The 21,809-nt window shown below is 39.2% G+C and overlaps 1 protein-coding gene across 2 annotated transcripts in view; it reads left to right on the top strand.

The window, feature by feature from the left end:
- Nucleotides 1-21,809, top strand: part of OLFM2 (olfactomedin 2) — a 207,034-nt gene that overhangs the window by 137,671 nt on the left and 47,554 nt on the right. For both annotated transcript variants that reach the window (XM_081939019.1, XM_081939020.1), the window contains exon 3: nucleotides 11,891-12,046. In XM_081939019.1, coding sequence (XP_081795145.1) covers nucleotides 11,891-12,046 — 156 coding nt within the window. The remainder of the gene's footprint in view (nucleotides 1-11,890; nucleotides 12,047-21,809) is intronic.

Here is a 21,809-nt window from a genome sequence, read left to right as displayed (position 1 = left end):
TTACAGCTGAAGGGAATTGGGCAGAAAGTTGCAATGCTGAGTCTTAAAAATGTGCTGAGGGAAGCCTGTTCTCAGAAAGGTTTACATAATGGTGCTAAAAAGTGCACAACATCCCAGGAGGTAGCAGAAGGGGTTCACTTAGACTCAAACTGAAATAGAGCAATTGACGCTAGTCTTCTATGCTGCAGAGGAGCCCAAATCCAAAATGGAAGCCTGCCGGAGTGGGAAACAAAATGGCTGGAAAAGAAGGTCAAGGTGGGGCAGACCGTTACAGTTGAGATGGTGGGTTATGTGAGCCTTGTACAATGAAGGGAAACTTTTCTAAGATTTTTTTTGTCCCGTCACACTGCATCCAGTTTATTTCTTTGCCCTTCATTTCTTTTAATAAAGGTATATGAACTTGGACCTTTTCTGACTAAACACTGAAACTGACCCCTGTTTATCTTCATCAAGGTTTCGGAGGAGGTATTTCCTGTGATAAAAAGATAAATCTTTCAGTCACTCAAGTGGTAACCTTACTCCTTTCCCCATCTTGGCACTTTGTGGAGAAATTGAAGCTGGAAGTGTGATGCTAAGGACCAGAAAACACCTTCAGTACTCACTGCCCTCACACACACATTTTTATGTAGTGACTCAGCAGCGTTGAAACAAATGCAAGTTTACCACTTTCACTGTTTAATCTATATTCTATTAAAACACTGATTCCTGTAACCTTTAGCTGGGCAAAAGAATGCACCATAGGGCAAAACATTTGGACCAAGTTACTTCAAATCATTTAACTTACAGAATGCATCCAAAATGCAAGATCCATGAACTGAAATTTGGCAAATTTTATAATATGAACATTATTGTAAAACAATTTATTACATAATACAAAATGTTATAAAATTTGTTATTTGTTTCCCATATCTTAATGAAATTGACTCTGGGTAGCTTACAGCATAAAACATTAAAATCATAACATATATCTTTAAAACAACAAAAATAGAAGTCCCAGTCCAGTTTTCATATATTTTTACACTTCCAACAAGGCTTGATGGATCCATTAAAGTTTGGCCAATCCCATCTTACAGCTTACAGCATAAAACATTAAAATCATAACATATATCTTTAAAACAACAAAAATAGAAGTCCCAGTCCAGTTTTCATATATTTTTACACTTCCAACAAGGCTTGATGGATCCATTAAAGCTTGGCCAATCCCATCTTGTACTTTTCCACCAAAATGCCATTTTTTCTTCTTTTGGTCCAATGGTACCTTGGTACTCAACTGCTTTGAAACTTATTGAATTTGGTAGTCAATGCATTTTAATATAAACATTTTGTCCTGGTACTCAGTTTGGTACCCAATGCACAAACTACAACTTGTCGTTGTCAGTTGCCTTGTGACTCACTACGTTATTTGTTATGGGAAAAATTGTTTGCTACTCATCATTTTTGGTAGTCATCATGCCTCCCAGAACCAATTAATGATGAGTATCGAGGTAACAGTATAGATCTCAAATGCTCCATCTTTTGTCCATTCATACAAATGCATGGCATGAAGCCATTCATTGTCATTGTGTTATGACATTGCACAAATATTGGTAAGTCTTATATTAATAACAATGTACTGCCTTTAATATATGTGACTTGTTAATGATGGTAGCAGTATATTGTACAAAAATAATCATTTTCTTATAAGTCCAATCAGTGTCTGCCTTTCTACGATATTCAGAATCACCCATACATACATCCAATTCAGTTTGGTTGACTTCATAGAATTCCTACTTATCTTTCCATGATCAAATGGAAGCATATAGTTGGCAATTATTCAAATATGATAAATATCTATATTCATTTACATGTGGGAAAAGGAGGGAATTCATACACTATTCTCAAAAGGAATGGAATGTTTCTATAAAATACATATGTAGGGCAATTATAATGCAGGTTAATTGCTAGTATCATACAGTTTGTATTGTAATAATTTCAATGTCTCATAAAGCAGACTACCTTTTTATTGATTATTTATAGTAATAGTGAAGTAGGAGTGGCTTCAATTCTGTTCAAAAAACATGGTGCCTAGGACTGGCACATTCCTGGCAAAACTAGTATTTCACGGAATTTCAATCAGCATGGAAAAGGCCTATCTCATGAGAAAAAGCAATCTTCATGGCTCAGATAAATCAGAAGCCAGAGGTATTTCCAAGATTCAGTGCTTCCATCAAAATGACAATATAAATGTAGTAGTGCAAGCCGGATCCTTTTTGTATGTGACACATATTCAGAAGGGGTAGAGCTTGCATCATGATATCATGACTTGCCTCTCTCTTGCAAATGCCTTGGAAGTTTCATAGCCTGCACCATCCATCCTTGATCCCTGTCTTTTCCAACTTTCTGGATTGACTACTGTCAATTTACCACCTCACCATTTTTCACTATGTCTCTATGTCTTTCCTATCCTACTGAAACCCATCACATTCCTTTCAGTTTTGACAGCATATCTACCTCATTCTTATGCTGACACAAAATTGGGTTGGATACCCCCTCATGCTCATTGAAGTTTGTAGGGAAACTAATGTCTACTGCAAAAAAGAAAAAAGAAACTAGCAATGGTTCTGCTTTAGGGCTTTCTGGAACCAGGTCATTCACTCAACTCTATGACTTCCAAAAGACATTTGGGGATTGATTAATTGATGTTAGGATCCACTGTATATCTCTGCAACTTCACAGGTACTTTCATCAGTCTCATCTCTGCCTGCAAAGCAAGAGTAATACACTGTAATATCCTAAATATTACATTTCTTTGAAAAGAAGAAGCCACTTTTAGAAGCATTTGCTTCCCAGAAACAGTCCATTACACCTATGCATTTACTGGATTATCTCAGTGAATCCCTTGTAAATCCATAAACAAATGCATAGAGTTATAAGGGGACAAATTCATGGATTGCATTGGACAGAGACACTTTTTTGCCTTTCTGTATTTTTTTTAATTGTCAGTTATAAAGTGATTAAGTGCTGGATGTGTGGCAAGAAGGAGGCTGCCCACTTTGAGAGATGCCTGTATGAGTGTAGGGTGTGAATGTTAATTGGCTGCCCCTTTCTTTTAAAAAAAATATTTTTATTGTTTACATACAAATATATTGAATACAGTGTAATTGTCTTGGCATTCCACTTGCCATGAAACAAAGGTAAAAACAAAATAACATACAGTATATACTATTTTAAACAGTGCCAGTGTTGTACAGTTATTTTTGACCATCATATTCTAGAATGCCAAGTTATCTATCATTGTAACACCTACATTCTAATACATATATAGTATCTCTTTCCATGTACACCTAACCTGATTCTTTCACATTCCAACTTCCACCTCGTGTTTCTAACCATTGATAGAATCTATTCCATGTAGCATAGTATTCTGTATCTCCTTTATCTTTTATTTTTAGCATTAGTCTCTCCATTTCCGCACAGACTAGTATCTTCCTTATCATCTCCTCCTCTGAAGGGGTGTTTTTACTCTTCCACTGCTGCGCATACACAATTATTGTTGCAGTCAAGATGTGTAATATTAGGTATATTGTCACTTTATCATAGCCATCTGATATAATGCCTAATAAAAATAATTCTGGCTTAAACTCTATATGTTGTCTAATCATTTTTTCTAACCACATATGAATTTGTATCCAAAATTTCCTTGCCTTTATACAGGTCCACCACATGTGGTAATATGTGCCAGGTATTTGTTTATATTTCCAACAGTTTGGATATATTGCTAAACATTTTGGCCAATCTTGTTAGAGGCAGGTGCTACCTATAGAACATTTTATAGAGATTATCCTTATATGACATGGCCATTGTCCGTTTCTGATTTCCCTCCCAAAGCTTTTGCCATTTACTCAAATCTATATTATGTCCAAAAAATTTCACCCATACTGTCATCATCTCTTTAACTTGTTCTTCCTCCATTTTGTAATTTAATAAGTAATTGTATAGTATCCTTATCAATTTGTCATCAGTCCTCACTAATATCTTGTCCAATGTTGTTAGTTCTCTTCACAACTTTCACATAACACGATTGTATCTGCAGGTATGACCACCATTCTAATCCCACCCCTTGGTCTTTTAGTTCTAATCTGGTTTTCAATTCACCATTCTCATTTAATATATCCGTATAAGAAACATTTTTGTCCATATTTATAAGATTTGGATGTATCAATGCTTCTAAGGTGGAGAGCCAGACTGGTATTTCCCTATAGTTTTGTTGTTTAATATTGTCCCACACTTATAACAATGCGTTTCTTACATAATGTCTTTGGAAGTATCAATGTGCTGCGTTTCTCCCGTAGCAGAGAAATGCACGTCACCCTAGTTGGAGGTAGTGATCCTCCAATAATAATCTTCTGTTCCTCAAAATTATCCACTCTTTTACCCACGTGAGTGCAGTTGCTTGGTAATACAATTCCCAGTCAGGGAGACCAAAATCTCCTTTCCCTTTTGACTCTTGCAGTAGTTTCAGTTTAATTTCCAGGTTTTTTTCCCTTGCCAAATGAATTTCAACATTACTTTATTCAAATCCTCAAAATATTTTTTCTCTAGTCTTATTGGTATTGTTTGGAATAAAAATTAAGTGCTGGACGTGTGACAAGAAGGAAGCTGCCCACTTTGAGAGCTGCCTGGATGACTGGAGTGTGAGTGTTAATTGGCTGCCCTTTTCTGATAGCCTGGGCTGGAATTCTCTAGGCTTAGTCACTAGCTGGTTTGGGCTGAATTGGAAAGCCCTGGACTTGATGAAAGAATGTGAAAAAGACCTGGAAGTTATACGGAATGAGGCTGCAAAAGGAAAGCGTGTTAACAATAAAATAGGCTGGGCGTTCTTTGAACACAAGATGGATTGAGGTATGGCAGAGCTTCGAATTCATGTACCAATCTGCAGCTTATTTTCTTGAATCGCAACAAGGCAAGAGAGTCTGGAAGAAGCCCTATTAAACACAGAGGTACATTGGTAGAATTCCTGTTTTCTAGCTGATCTGTAAATACCTCTCTTATTTCAATCACTTTGCATGCTTCAGAAGGCAGAGACTAAGGAGATTTCCCTTCCTTTCCAACCAAGTAGAATGGAAAGGAATGTATTTACTGCTGCTCAGAGAATTGATGCTGAAAGAATGGAAGTCTTTCCCTGACAAACTCAATTAAGAGCAGGTCTAATTCTTGTTGTTTGCCAATAAGTCAAAATGCATTCTATGCCTGCTTTATTATATAAATGGAGCCCATGAAAGATCCAGTTAGAACCAAAACAAGCAAGAAGACAGAAATAGTTAGTTTTTAATGAGCTATACCACTTTCATACAGTATATACTGTATGTCTGAATGCTCTTTCATATGTCAGTTTCTTATATAGAGAAGCAGAACCTGAACTCTTGAGGTAGTGGAAGTGGTCAATGATCACAGAGACCACAGTCAGCTTCCCTCTTTTCATTTCCTGCTACCATCTGTTTCACAATGGCTGCCTTGATGCTTCTTCCTCTGTCAGCAATTCTGATTCCACAAAACTCCCTTTGAGCAGCCCAAAATAAATGAGAAGGCTGCTTCCTAGTCTCTTCCTGCACTATGATGTCATTTTGTTTACATGGAAAATGAGGAAATTAAAATTACAACCACCAAGCAGGCAGCTTAGTAGATGAGAGGGTAGCCTTTGCCATTGCTGCAGCTAAAACCTGTGAGCTGCCATGTGATGGGAAAATCTGGGCTCAGCTTTGGAAAGCTAGCATGCCTTACAAGAAGGCCCTTAATTCTTTTTTTCCCCTTGCATAGCTAGTATGAATTTGGGCCGCGTACCTCTTCTGGGGGCAGGGAAGAAGGAGCAATATCGAAAAGGCTCAGATCACAAAAATAGAGGTATTTGGAACAATAGCAATTGGTGATATTTTAGGAAGTGACAAATAAAAATGTAGAAACACATGATTGATATTATAGAGTAAGATTTGCTCTGCTGCTTTCTTTTATATTTGGTTTTTAAAATTGTTAAATCTGCGAGTATCTTGGAAGGATCTCCACCACCAGTGTGGAAGCTGCCAAAATTATATATATACAACCAAAGACATATATATAACCAAACAACCAAACAAACCAAAGACGTATATATATAAGAATTTGGGCTGCATAGAACTTTATATTTGAGCCAAAAAGAGCTTCCGAATGCAAGGGGATAGATAAGCAGTATCTGTCTGTAACTCCTCAAACCAATGGTGGAATTTATTTATCTATCAGATTTGTGCCCGCCATAATCAAATCTGACTTTCAACCATTAATAATAGTAGTATGTGACAACACAAACCCAACCAAACCTAAATAAATCCTCCTCAATAAAACACAAAATTAAGAACTACACCTGTAACATATAAATCATGTAAGATATCGAACAAGGCAATGCAATATTGATACCTACAGTAGTGCATAGATCACAATCATTCAGGCCTTTAGAAGAGCTCCATTTTTAATAATGTCTGAATAGGCAGCAATGTGGGAGCAAGTCTGATTTGTTGTAACAAATGAATACTCCCACTGAAAAATAACAACTACAAAACTAAGTCTCTCTCATCTTGTGGAATGAAGAACAAACTAAGTTTCTCCTGGGATTTATGGATCAGGTGGATTAATTCTAGTTGGTGGTGGTAGATCTGAAGATACTAGGCCATATAGGGCTTTCTAGATTAGAAACAGCACTTGGAATTGCACTTGGAAACCCATCAGAAGCCATGCAGAGCCTACAACACTGGGTTCATATGTTAATAACAAACACTGCTAGTTAATAAATGGATTGTTGCATTCAGCAGCAGCTGGACCTTCTGGATAGTCTTCAAAGGCAGATTCCTGTGGAGCACATTATAATAGTCCAAACAAATAGATATAAAGACTGAAATTACTGTTGTGAGATCCTTTCATCCCAGCTGGGCCTCAACTGGCACATTAGCCAATGTTGGGCAAAATCCCTATGCTGCCATATCCTCCACCAGTCTGCCCAACAGTAGCCACAAGTCCAGGAACCTCCCATTCCCCAAGACATAGCCCTACCCTTCAATTATCAAAAGATCATACTGAGGTAAGAGAGCACCTAGATATATAAACAGCAACAAGTCTTGCTTCAGTTCAGCGTCAACATGTTTCATTCCATCTACATCCTACTTGCCTCCAGAGAGTGGAACAAAGACATAGATGGCCTCTCCTGCACTGATGATATGCAATTTTATAGGATATTGGGGTTTTAAATTCTGTACATTTTAAATTATTTACTTAGCAGTACAGTTCTGTATATCTTTTTATCCTCCTCTTATTTATGTATCTATCCACTTAATAATTTTAATTGTTTAAACTTTATAGTCATTTATGATGTATTTTGATATGGACTGTACACCGCCCCGAGTCCCTTTCGGGAGAGGGGGCGGTCTATAAGCGCTAAGAAATAAATAAATAAATAAGCATCAGTGTATTGATGCTATATAGATTACTTCCTCCATAACTAAACTCTGGGCATCCCACAAAGGAGCATTTACCAGGACAATCTCTCTTTCCCCACAACCACTGAGAGCCCATTAAGATGGGAATAAAAACCAGCATCAAGCAGTGATTCCAGTCCTAGCCCTCTGTGGGGTCTGAGAGAACACCATGGTCAATTATATCAAAGGCTAATAAGAGGTATAAAAGGAATAAGAGGAGCAGACTATCCCCATTTAAATCACCAAAGAGCAAGCAATGCCATCTCCATCACATATCTAGGTTTGAACCCTGGCTGAAAGTTCCCAGATAAATTGTTTCTCTTAGGACACTCTATAGTTGCCCCCAACCTTACCAATGAAGGGAATGTCACAAACTGCATGCTAGCTGTCAAAAACAGACAAACTAGACACTGCTCTTGAAATCACTGGCAAAACCCCCAAATCTATCCAGAATCCATCCAAATCAATGAGACCTATAGGGCATATCTTCTAATAGTCCCCTTTACTCCACAGAAGTCAGATGTGACCGTTAATTTCATATGAACCAGAAAATGATCTGGCTATGGCAAAAATCTAAGAGAAGTATCTTCCATATTGAGATCACTACATACTACCTCAGAAAAGAAAATAAGGTCCAAGATGTCACCATCTCAGAGTATTAAACCAAGCCGATGATCACTATAGAGGTCAAAAACTGTACCCAGATTCATCCCCAGGACCTAGAGGTTGAAATCATCTAATACCAAAAGACCAAGGGATTCAAGAGACCAGTCTTATTGCTAGCAGAAGGACCTTCCTACATAGCAGTATCCTTACCTTGTCTCTATGGCCCAACTTAATGGATAGGTATTCATAACCTACACCCCAGGCGTGGTATCCCTAAGAATAAGCAAAGGGAAGAGAGAGATAAACATTGTTGTCCTTTTAAGAACAGGCAATATTATTGCAAACCTTCATAGATAAATGAAGAATAAGGTTGTGAATGTCAGGGGAAAAACGCCCTGGAGAAATTTGAGATCAATGGATCGGGCTGATTCCCTTCCGCATATCTTTTGAGATATTGAGAAAAATAAAAGTCTTTAAGAAGTATTCTAATTAATAAACAAACTTTAATAATAAAATAAAAAAAGTAAATGAAACAGAAAATAACTAATTGGTTACATTTTGATAATAAAAGCTCCGGTTGCCAAGTTGGCAGCCGAACAAAGAAGAAAGGAATTCTGGAATGTGTGACGCATGCGCAATAAATCACTTTCAGATAACATTTTGTTTTATGACCTGCGCAATAAAGCTTTCTTAGTTTAACTCTTGAGTGTCAGTTCATGTCTAGCAAACTTTTTAACATCATGACAGTGAAGGCATTTTATAAATAAGTACTCCTGTAGGGAGGTGGGAGAAAGGGAAAAATAGGCAGTATTATTTGATGGGGGAGTAAGAAAACAGTGTTCACCATAAAGTGCTGTATGGATCTTTATCAGTTCTGTGCAACCAAAACAACCAAGACCTTGTGGTCTATCAACCAGCAGCAACAATGTTATATCATGAAATACTGGCTGAATTCCTGCAATGCTTTTAACCAGGTCAAGCAATGGCTTAGCAGATGCATTTGTACAACATGCCAACTTTGGTTGATATTTACCTTGATTAGGATATTGTGGCTCAGTAAACTGTGAAGGCTACCTTGAAAATGTTTAGATTTATTCATGATTGTAGTTTGGATAGAAAGAAAACTAAAATTAGTCATAATATAGTATGACATGAAAAAATGTATATTACAGTATTAATTAGAAAAGAAAACATATGCACTGCATGCAGGGACGTGCGGTCAGGGGAGGCAGAGCATCACCACTCTCATCATGAAAATAAAAAAAAGGGAAAAGGCGCTGAGGAGCCTTCTGCACACGTGGTCCGGAAATGGGACGATGTGTGCAGGAGGGTCCTCTAGCCTCAGCCTCCCTCCTGCACACGTGGTCCCATTCCCCGCCTTCCTGAGTCAACATGAAGGGGACCGTGGCTCGCGCTGATGACGTCACCAGCCTCACCAGCCGTAAACCTCACCACACATCACTGACTGCATGTATTTATTACTTTGGTAAAAACTCCATAAAAGGGACCAGAAATGCAACTTCTAGAAGTCATCTTCATCAGCCATTCAGTCGGGTCCAACCCTTGATTACTTTATGGATCAGCACTCTTCGTGCCTGTCCTGTCCTGTTCTGTTCTCCAATTCTAGAAGTATAAAAAATATTTACAGCTCCCTGGAGAATATCCTGGAGATACTGTGTGATAAAATATATATTTGATATATTTTCTATATATTTAAAAAAAATGGTCAAGAGACTATGATTAACAAAAAGCATCTATTTATTTATACTTGTGCAAGTGGATTCTCAGAAAGGTGAGAATCCTGAGCAGTTCAACAGGTGAGATTTAAATACACAAGTTGAAGTCTCATGGGTATTATCAAAGTGCGTCATAATACAATTACATAAATTCATTTGGCATAATCGATAACAATAGTTGGCAATATTGACAATAGTTGGCAATAATTAAGCAAAGCCCAAAAACATATCTTTCATGTTCTTTTCTGGGAAAATTTCTTGTTCACATGTGTGTTAAGAACAAATGGTATTTTAAAATTTACCAAAAATTCCCCATTTCCTCCGTCCTCAATTTTAGCCAATAATAAGATAATTACTGACTTCCCAAAAACACATCCGTATCAAAGGGGACTTCCAAGTGTGGTGTTCCTTCTTGGTCCTTAGATTTTGTCAGGTGCAAAAGACCAGGTACATGACCTCCATCCAATAAGGTACAATTAAACTGATTTGTTGTTAAAGGCCTATGCACAGGAATCAATTTAGCTAATAGTCAGCACCTGTTTCGAGTCAGATAAGTGTAAATAATTTGGGGGGGGGGGTGAGAGTGGACTTAATCTAATTGTGGCTAAGTAGGGATTCTAGGCTGTTGCCTCTTTTAACTCTGCCCCCAGGTTCTGTCACTCCTTCTATAGGTTTAACATATTAAGGTCATAGCTGTCATGCCCCAAACCAAGAATGACACATGGTGATTCTTCCAAGCTGAGTTCTTTATTGATTCACACCCATAGACAAACTCTTTCCAGACTGAAGACTCTATTATCTGCATCTACAATATATTCTGTGAACTAATAGGAAGGGGCTATCTTCACCTCCTTTCTCCCACACATAAAATCTGGACTGAGCCTCTTACATTTCTGTAATTCACCCCCTCCCTGCATTCCATTACAATAGTTAATTCCAAAAGAATATAGAAAACATATAAAGCTACCAGCCTAACATGGTCATCCAAACTGAAAGCATCACTGGATGGACTAAGTTGACCTTATGGACTACCTTATTGTAAAGGTTACATAAGCAAAATCTTGCAAATTTAAAAGAACATTTCTCCTCTGCCCCTTTTGCAGCCCAAGAAGCTAAGTTTCAATCCCTTCTGAGATATATGCCCTGCCTGCATTCCTTCTGTGAGTTAAGCTACTTCTCAAATGACCAGAGGGAATGACCTCTGGTTGCCGTGCTTCCCACTTTCTTCCAAGGTCATTCCCAATATCATTACAAAAATGGAAATCATGCTAAAGTGATGCTGCACATATCCTCCTATAAAAAGGCAACGATGATAAGAAATGGGGATATGCATGAAATGGGGGGGGGGAAATCTTTTGCTTCAGTTTGGAACAAAGATACACCAAGAACATTACAATTTGCCTATGTTCCAGTGCCTATGCTTTTGTTTGGAGCCAAATCCAGATCATATTTTGCCCTCTGCAATGGAAGCGGTGGACTCCTTCCTTAATTTGTCTCCTTCCTTCAAAGGCAAATGTTTAAAGGAGCATTGTCTTTCCCCTTCTCCACTTTTCATCAGCATTCAGCTCCATCTGGTTCCATTATCATCCATATTTCATGGGTGCAAAGCAGGCAAAAGGAGCTGGGATTCCAGCTGGTGCTGCAGACGGCAAGTTTCGACTCAGGTCCCAGAGGAGGATGCTTCATTGTGAGCTTATTGAACCAGGAATATGAAACAATCTGGTCTGTAAAGCATATTGGGGGCTGGTCTGAAAAAAAAAGTAGTGGAAGGATCCTGCTTGCCTCACTTTTCATTCATCCTGTAATAGATTCTGCCTATGTGTCAGCTGTGGATTGATCCCAAGTAGGACATCTGTCATTAAGTTAAGGGAAAATCATCAGTACATTTGCTCCAAAATTATTGGGTTCAAAAATCCCCCTTCATCCATTACCACGCAACATTTCTTTGAGGTAGAGTGTTGTCTGAGTTCTTGGGTTACAACTGGCTTTCTTTGATCCCATAAAAGGATCCAATCAATGAGCTGAAGCATCCTGTCAATCTAATGTCACTATTCTTTCTCCATTGAGCAGGTACAGAACATCTCCCAATCCATGGAAGTGCTGGATCTTCGGACCTACCGGGACTTGCAATATGTCCGCAATACAGAATCATTGATGAAAGGACTGGATTCTAGGCTGAAGGTGGCCACTGAGGGTCAAAAAAATCTGAATGTCAAAAGTTTCCAGGTAACTCTTTGCATGTCCCCCCCCCCCCATTGCAAGCGGAGGGGGAAACGTTTGTGCAGGATCAGGGCAAATATATGCAAATCTGTCCACTGTTTTCATAACTCTTCATTTTGTGTGACAGCTTGATTCGACCCCAGTTTCACATGCATTTTTCTATTCATTTCTTTTACTAAAATTACTTTTTTTATAATCTGGAGTGCACTCTTTTGCAAACATTGTTTCTTTAATATTATTTATCCTTGTGTGCAGTTTGCTGGGACTGCATGCATTTCTATGCTTAATTGTTTTGAGATGCAAAAATGGGGCAATATTCTAGAAAGCATGTATTTTGATGCTTACTGCACCCTGATTCTTAGTGTAGTTGGAAATATGTCATTTTAGAGTATAAATATTTCAATGAATTTCATGTATCCTTGCTGAGGAATTTAATTACGATGGTTAATAATGCTGTTTAGAAGTCAATCTCCGTAGCATTCAGTTTTAGACCAACCTGATTTCGGTTCAAAATAAACTTGTGATATCTGGGATTAGAGACCTGATAAGAAAGAGTTTGCTTGGATTTTTGCCATTTTGGCATTGCATTGAAGGTGATCTCAAGAATAGTTTTCAATTATGAGTTTGCATATAGTTAAATATAATTCATAAGGATTGATGGGAAAGAAGCTGTCTTGTACTTATTAACGGTCCTTGATCACATCCATCTTCATGATCAAATGATTATTCGGGAGAAAAAAATCATTTGGGGCATGGAGCAGATGGGAAGGAGAAATGAAATGCTAATCAGTGTGCAGCTAATATCAGTTAGGAGTGCCAGTAGCTTCATAGAATGGACTCATTTGCATAACCTTTTCAAAATTGACAGTATTACTTGCGTCCCTAAGAAACCACGATAGATAAAGAAGTAACATTAGGCCAAACAAGAGGAAGGATTTTGCCAATTATATGAGAGCTGTTTGAGACTAGAATGGGTTGATCTTAACAAGGAAGGAAATTGGTTTTGCTTCAGGTAACTTAGGTAAATGCTGAAGATGCTTTGAGGCTGAAGTTTAAAGTGCAGCTACTGTATCTTATTCATAGCATTTTAAAGTAATCTCGATAATATCTCCCATTTGTAACCTCCTGTGTCTTCCTGTTGCTTCTTCCACTTTTTTCCTCATTTCCCCCCAAAATAAAAAATGGCTAAAGGAAAAAAATGAGAGATTAGGTCCACAATGCCCTTTGATTGGTGGTAGGCAGAGACTGAAAGAACCCCCAGGGAATGTTAGGCAGGTTATTGATTGTAGATTACAGCATTTATAACCCATTTTTGGTACCATTTTTATACCAATTGCAAACAAGAGTGCTTGCTCTGCAGCCTACGGGCATTCTTATAATATTCTGGGAAAATGGATTTATTATACAGATACTCCTCAACGTATGACTGCATTTGAGCTCAAAATTTCTGCTGTTAAGTAAGATGTTTGTTAAATGAGTTTTGCCCCATTTTACAATTTTTCTTGCCACTGTTGTTAAGTGAATTGCTGAAGTTGATAAGTTAGTAACTTGGTTGTTCAGTGAATCCTGCTTCCCCATTGACTTGGCTTGTCGGAAGGTCGCAAAAGGGGATCACATGACCTTGGGACACCACAAGGGACTTAAGTATGAACCAGCTGCCAAGTATCTGAATTTTGATGACATGGTAATGGGGATGCTGCAAAGGGAGTAACATTTTTCACTTTTTTCAGTGCTGTTGCAACTTTGAATGGTAATTAAATGAATGGTTGTAAGTTGAGGACCATATATGGCAGTTTCTTGGCATATCAAGGTTGTGAATTAATTAGGATCTTATCTCTCTCTTTTAATGGGGTATGTAACCTAGAGTGAGCAGACGCATTTGCTCTGGAAGTGGGAGAGAGACTCCCTTTTGAAATGCTTCTGTTATGTTTCTGAGCATTGATTTTGGATACTATATTTCAGCGATGGCGAACCTTTTTTGGCTCGCGTGACACAAGTGGGAGGAGCGCAGGGGGGTCATGTGCGGGTGTGCTGCACCCATAATGCAATGTGCGACCCCCCAGTGCGCATGCACGCACAACAGGTGCGACCCCCCCCATTTTTACATGCTTTTTTCGCCTTCCCCAGGCTCCAGAGGCTTTATAGGAGCCTGGAGAGGGTGAAAAGAACCTCCCCCGCCCCCCGGAGGCTCTCCGGAGGCTTCAGGGACCATCCGGAGGCTTCCCTGAAGCCTTCGGAATGCTTAAAACAACCCTCCGAGCCAACCGGAAGTGACTTCCGGTTGGTACGGAGGGTCGTTTTAAGCATTCCGAAGGCTTCAGGGGCCGTCCGGAGGCTTCCTTGATGCCTTCGGAGTGCTCAAAACAACCCTCCGAGCAAACCGGAAGTCATTTGCTATATTTAGTCTATGAACATAAATCTATTGAAGCAGATGAAGTCTGTTTTACAGTTATGCAGCCTGAGTTCCTAGGGCTGGATTGCGCCTCTGAAATACTTGGGTGCAGGTCTCTGAAAGAACTGCAAAAGTTAGTCATCAAAGTTTAATTTTTAATATGCCCAAGGAGAAGAGATACATGAATAGGAAATCAAATATCAACTATATTTAATTTTAATTAAGTGGAAATATTATTCATGTCTCCCCTCCCCCCGGTGATCCTCCCCTACTTGTGGGTGTATGTCCCGTCCCACCCCCAGTAGCACGCCTCTGGAAAGCCAAATGCATCCTTTGGCACAGAAAACATTCTATATCCCAGCTATCAGTGGTGGGTTGCAGGCAGTACACCCTGGTACAGATGTACCAGTGCCTGCCAGGAGCACTAGGTACCGTTCCGGTAAGGTGCTCTGGAGGGCCCGCCTGCCCTCGTTCCTTACCTGTATTTGAAGGAAATGGGCCATCTGCATGCGCGCAGTGTACAGTGCCTGCGTGACACTCCACCAAGCAGCTGGAGCGTCACATAGGTATCATAGGAGGTAAGGACTCATGCGCACACTGCACGCGTTCATGTGGTGGCCAGAGGGCCCCATTGCACTGTACCAGCTGCAACGGGATCCAGAACCCACAACTGCCAGCTATATTCAGCTTTGGAACTGCCAGATGTTGTGGCAATGTGTTATATGGTTTAACAATATCTGTGCAGCAGAACTCCACATGCAGAAATTATCTGATTAATGTACACAGTATACATATGTAAATAACCTTTCCTGCCCCCACCCCCAACAAGGTCGATGCATTCTTTAAAGAATACAGTTGTGCTTGCTCTCAAATATTGATCATAATGGGGCAAGGCAATCATATCTACATATTGCCCAATTAGTACTCCTTTCCAGCTGCTCAGAAAATGGAGGCTGTATGCTTAAACCCATATCACAGGTGCACAGGCTAGAAATGAGTCCTGAAGGAGAAGGGATTGGAAGAAAGAACATTTTGCTCATCGTGTATATGGGACATCAGAAATTCACACATAGACACCAGGAATTTCAGCTTATAGAAAGAACTGATTTATTAGCTTGGTTTTCTCAGGCAGAGCCAGAGGATGTAACAGCCTGAAGTCCATTGCCCAGATCTTCATTCTTTATTTAAACATGCCCAATGTTTTCATCTCAGAAATGATCTATAACCATACAAGGGAGGACTTTAGGAACTGAAACCAAATTCCAATCCTATTAATGCTCTATTTTATGTCCATGGGATAGTGTTAGTGTTATCTGCATTAATATCCTTGTACCGATTTTTTTCAACAGCCACGAAGGGCCAGATCAAAGGAGGATACATTTCTATACACAAAACTAGTTTTTGCTTAATTTTCAGGGGGACCTTATGGTATGAACCTTTTAAAAGCAAATGTGTTCACCGGGAGTAGAAATCGGAGTTGGAGGCAGTCCCTCTCTCCATATATTGCAAACACATATTTTGCTGAACCGTCATCTTCAATCACTTGAGTAACATTGGAGGAAGTGCAGCAGCTGCCAAAAAAGCCAACACAGTTCTAGGCTGCATCAACAGAGGGATAGAATCAAGATCACGTGAAGTGTTAATACCACTTTATAATGCCTTGGTAAGGCCACACTTGGAATACTGCATCCAGTTTTGGTCGCCACAATGTAAAAAAGATGTGGAGACTCTGCAAAGAGTGCAGAGAAGAGCAACAAAGATGATTAGGGGGCTGGAGACTAAAACATATGAAGAACGGTTGCAGGAACTGGGTATGTTTAGTTTAAGAGAAAGAAGGACTAGGGGAGACATGATAGCAGTGTTCCAATATCTCAGGGGTTGCCACAAAGAAGAGGGAGTCAAACTATTCTCCAAGGCACCTGAGGGTAGAACAAGAAGCAATGGGTGGAAACTAATCAAGGAGAGAAGCAACTTAGAACTAAGGAGAAATTTTCTGACAGTTAGAACAATTAATCAGTGGAACAGCTTGCCTCCAGAAGTTGTGAATGCCCCAACATTGGAAGTCTTTAAGAAGATGTTGGATAGCTATTTGTCTGAAATGGTATAGGGTTTCCCGCCTAGGCAGGGGGTTGGAGTAGAAGACCTCCAAGGTCCCTTCCAACTCTACTATTGTATTGTATTGTATTGTATTGTATTGAAATAACTCAGAGGGGAGACTTTCCCCTCTTCTTTCTATGGGTCCCCCACTGCCCACTGCTTGGGCCAGGGAGATGGATGGGAATTGAAGAGTCAGATGGAGATTTCCTGTAGGCTGAATCTAGTCCTTAGGCTGAACGTCCACCACTTCTAAATCCAGAAGTTAGGAATCATATCTGGAAAACAATGTGAATAAGAAAGGAATTAGCTGAATTCATGAGTAGGAAAATGATTCCTTTCCAGATGAGTTTTTTTAAGGATACTCTCCTATCCCCCACAGCTGAGCTGTTGATATGCAAGGCATTTGGTGATGTTCAAACCCTGCTGATTTATTCCCCAGAGAGACAGAAATCTTATGGCCATGTTGACACCTTTTCTTGATGTGAAATACAACCAAAGGAGATGTAGGCGTGAGCTGCATGGCCTTGGATTTGACAGCTGCAGGAGACAAGACATTGATTAAACATTGGAGCACTAGCAGACAGTTGGGCTAGTTTTAATGTCATCTTGCAGGTGGTGAGTCTTAGACACCAGTGGGCAATGCAGCAAAGGAATATGGCTGAGAAATAGGGAACTTTGAGACAATTTGGGACAACAAGTGGAGGGACTAAGCATGCTTCGTTCCTACCAAACAGCTGCTCAAGGCTAATTTGAAAGATTGCAAGGGAGGCGACTGCTGAGGCCCCAAATAAAGCTGTTTATTAAGGAGATGGAGCAGTGATGTCAGGTCAATAGGAAATAATCTCGCTGGGAATTAAAGGCTGGGAGACAAAATTAGAGAAACACAATGGCCATTTCAAGGAACAGTTAAATAATTCAAGTGGTAATGATTGTGCAACATCACTTTGGCATTATCTTGAACATCTAAAAGAAACTGGTGATTTGCAGACAAGGGGCATTAAATGAGAGCACATATATGCTATAAATTGAGCCATCTGCTTTTTAAATAGGAGAGTGGCCCTATCAGCGAACCGGATGGAGAGCAATTTGACACATTTGTTTGACTCTTTGAGCATGTCACTTGAGCACTATGGACAGCAGAATTTGGGAGAACCTGGTGGGATTAAGTTCTACATTCATCAGTGAGATCAGCAGAAGGGAATGGGAAAATGGTGATGAGCACCTTCACCTGTAGATTATCAGGTTCATTCTCTAGAATCACCTGATCACCTGATTCTAAAGGCTAAAAATCTCTTCTGCTCAAGATTTTGGCACTAATCAGTGGTAATCAGTTGTAGACAGTCCTGGGCTAGATGGGCCATTACTGTAATTTAGTTTAGGATAAAGCAGCATGCCAAGTATTGGAGTAATTAACAGCAGATTGAGGAATAGAAAATTATTCCAGATTCTCATTAAACATCTCCCTAGTTTTGGTTTGGCCGTGTTTCAGAGTTAGAAGCAACACATTAGGAACCTTCCATTGTTCCAGGATTGTTATTTTTCTTACTGCTAAATTCTGTTTCGATGCATATTGTATGTGCTTAGTTTGTAACAATTTCTATTCCTTCGTGTCTTTTCCATTAGCACTTCAACATTACCAGACTGATGTGAAAAAGGCAATGCTACAGTAATTATCAGTTGGTAATTATCAATTGTAAATAAAACAAGGGTGGGAAAGTTGTGATTCTCCAAATATTGTTAAGTTATAACTTCAAGTATTCCTCCCTATTGACGATGCTGATTTGAACTTCTAACAACCTTAGTTAAGCAGTTTGTGATAACCACAGGCTATCATTGGAGGGCATTTCTGTATATGTCCATTATTGTGCCAAAAGTTGTGGGATATGTGAACATGTCACATGTATCCAGGAAAAAAAATGGACAGGTTACATTGCTGTTGGGTGCACTTCAACTCTGGGAATTCTTAGCAATGGCCATGCTGGTTGAGAACTCTGGGAATTGAAATCCATATGTGAGCAGGTTATCGAAGCTGAGAAAGGGTTAGCAGAATTTGTCAGAGATGAAATTGAGATGATTTGCTTACCAGTGTGGTTCCCTGGCAAAAGAAATATGATACAAGATGCATTCAGATCTCACTGTTGCTTAATGAATTTTAGAATTTCTTTGTGCATCATATGAACGTCAAACTCAGATCAGAAGCTTGACAATGCATCCTATGGGAGCTGCAATATTGTTATCTCTGGTAACCCTTAATGCATTTTTGTGGATACCAGGACTGAAATGTTGATGTTTTATGGATTTATTATTGTGAGATATGGGAAAAATAAAGGCAGGAAAGATTTTTCTACTTTTCTGCACCTTCTATTTTCTTTTTCTTCTTAAATTTGGATTTGTTTTTACTGTTTATTATTACTGAACTCTAATTATAATCCTTAATGAAATCACTATTTAAAAAGGGGAGAATTACTGGGTTTTGGTAAATGTACCTGCTATTTACAATTTTCATTTTCTAGAGGACTGCCATCTTGCCAGGACCAAACTCCCACTTAACAAAAGGATGGGGAGGAGGGAGGGCTGTAGGAGCTATGGTGCCATGTGGCTTTACTATATTTGGAAATAATGTAATCCACCTTTTCAAAAGGACCAAAGGAACTCTTGGCCCATCACATTCATATGACTGACATGCATACAGCATCATCTGAATCATTGAAGTGACTCTTGACTTGTAGAAGTATGTGAGTACTGACTTTCTGCATTGGAAGGTGTCTTTTTTTTTCCAGCAAGTAGGATCTGGAGTGGCTATAGTGCTTTCAGGCTTGCCTTCCCCTAGAGTGGGAGAATATGCTGAGGAAGGTTAGCTGGCAAATTGATTGCTTTGCTTTAAAAATGGTTAATATGCTGAAGAAGGTGAGCTGGCAAATTGATTGCTTTGCCTTCGAAAGGGTTGCTCTTGATAATCTCAGTTTGCAGAGCTGACTCATGAATCAGCCAAGGGAATATCATCTCTGCAATTAAAACCCAAGCAAATCAACACAGTCCTTTCCCCCTCCCTCCAGGCACCTGCAGGGAGAGGTTGGCACGGCTGATAAATGAGCACAGACCATCCACATTCTGGGCCTTTTGCCATTCAATTACCTTTCCTGGTAATTTTTCAAGTCTAGCCAGGGTGATTACAGCCATTTGCTGAGAATAATGGGCATCTGGTTTATGTTTGGTTGAGAGGGGAGTAGAGAGCTAGAGTGTCCTAATGACAGCTAAGAGAGAGCTGGCTGCTCAGAAAGTCTCTCTTGATTAAACCCCAGGCTGCCAGAATCTATATTCCCCTCCATTTATGTCTGCCATTCTGTGTTACACTTGATTGCATGCAAGGCTATGATTAGCTCGGGGTCAGCCCTTAAAGTAAGCTATTGGGAAATGAGAAGGAAGGGCAAGTTTCCTGTGTCACTAGAAGATAGTTAAAGTAATAGTCTCAGGATATCCAACCATCTGAAGATTTGAGCAACATGGTTAACATTTAACCATCCTTCTGTTCCTTGATCAGCTTTTCCTTACTCAGTTGACTTCCAGCTTTCACTCTTGACTGGCCCTACATTGGAAATAACCCATAGGCTTCGTACTTTCACCTTCTTAATTGTGGTCCTCCTGGGTACCTGGAGTGGGCAGGACCATTTTATGTTAGGGAACTGGGGAAATTTTATTTATTAATCAAATTTATATGGCTTTCCATCTCACAAAAAAATGAGCCTATGTAGTATACCACAATCGAATATATAAAAATATACAAAAACAATCATTATTAAAACATTTAAAAATAATTTTTAGGAATTAAAATATTATTAAAAGTTTAAAATATACAAACCGCAAGGCATGGGGAGAGGGGATATATGAAATATAAGCATGTCTCTGGTTCCCTGGGACCCCCAGGCTGGTGACATAAGGTCAGACTGATTCTTCCCAAATACTCAATGAGTGTTCCAATTAACACACTCCAGTGATATTTTGGTATTACTAGCTATACATCTAATCAAGTATGGCGTAAAGGCAAAATAGCCTCTTCTAGGTTGGAAACACTGGGTTATATTCATTCCATATAAACTCCTTGCGGCACTTTAGACACTAGCAGACAAATAGAGCTCTTGAGATCATTCATACCAATAGGTCTCATATCTCCATCATTAATTGTTTCCTCTTTTAACCCATATCAATAAGATGATATCATGACTAAATTAAAATTTAAGTCTGGATCAATCTCTAGAATATAAACTTACCTACATCACTTTTTAAATATTACTTAATGAGTTACAGCTAATAATCCACTCTTATATGATTGGTCAGAACATTCACTATCTCTGTCAGATTTCCAGATCAATTCTAAAGAAATTAAAATAACAGAAAGGTTTTGTACATAGAGAAGTCATTCCAACAGTGTCCTTCCATTCATAAAAAGTTATCTGAACAAGAAGTTTTAAGAAGGTAACATGTTGCCTCTGAAACCAAATATTTGGCCATCCTCTGGCAACACTTACACAAGGATATGCTGTTGCATTGTGAGTCACAAATGGTCAAGCAGCTTGCTCACATAGCCAGATTGACAAGACAAAAAATGTCCAATCCCAAATGATAGGAGGAAGCCAGTTAACTCAAGCTGACCTGTGATAACTGATAACTACATTTATTTAAACTTAGTGTGATTATAAATGATTTTTTGCTGCCAAATGTGATGTACACAGATCAATTCAATTTTCTCTAATGTAAGTTGCAGGCTGCTTATCTAGCATATATGTGGCCACTTGAAATGACTTATCTGGATAGCATCCTTGCCACTATCAATGCTGCAGACCATCCCCCCAAAATAACTTGTATTGGGTCATGCTCAGAGCATGATTTTACTACTTCTTTGCTGCCTTTTCCTGAAAAAGTACTTCATTTTACAAGCTGCGATAAGTGGGCACCTTGATGATCTGATACAGCTCTTTGAAGTAGAACTGGTCAGGAAACAGATACTACAAGAACTAATGGAGCTCTCCTTTATTGTTGTAGGGTATAATATAATAACAGAATTTTGAAAGACTGACAGAGATACCATCTCCCCCCCCCCCCCATTTATACTAAGAAGAATCAAGGTGGGACAATCTTGAGATTATTTTTTCCTCCTGGCTTTCTGTCTGTCCAGACTGAGCTAATGTTTACTTGATTGAATTTCTTCTTCAAATCTGTACTCCTTTGCCATAGTGGGAACCTTCCAAAATTTGATGAACCACAACCACTCAGGTCATGGCA

This window comes from Natrix helvetica (assembly GCF_964273705.1).
Source record: "Natrix helvetica genome assembly, chromosome: 1".
Taxonomy (NCBI): Eukaryota; Metazoa; Chordata; class Lepidosauria; order Squamata; family Natricidae; genus Natrix; species Natrix helvetica.
This window is presented reverse-complemented; position numbering and strand designations above follow the sequence as displayed.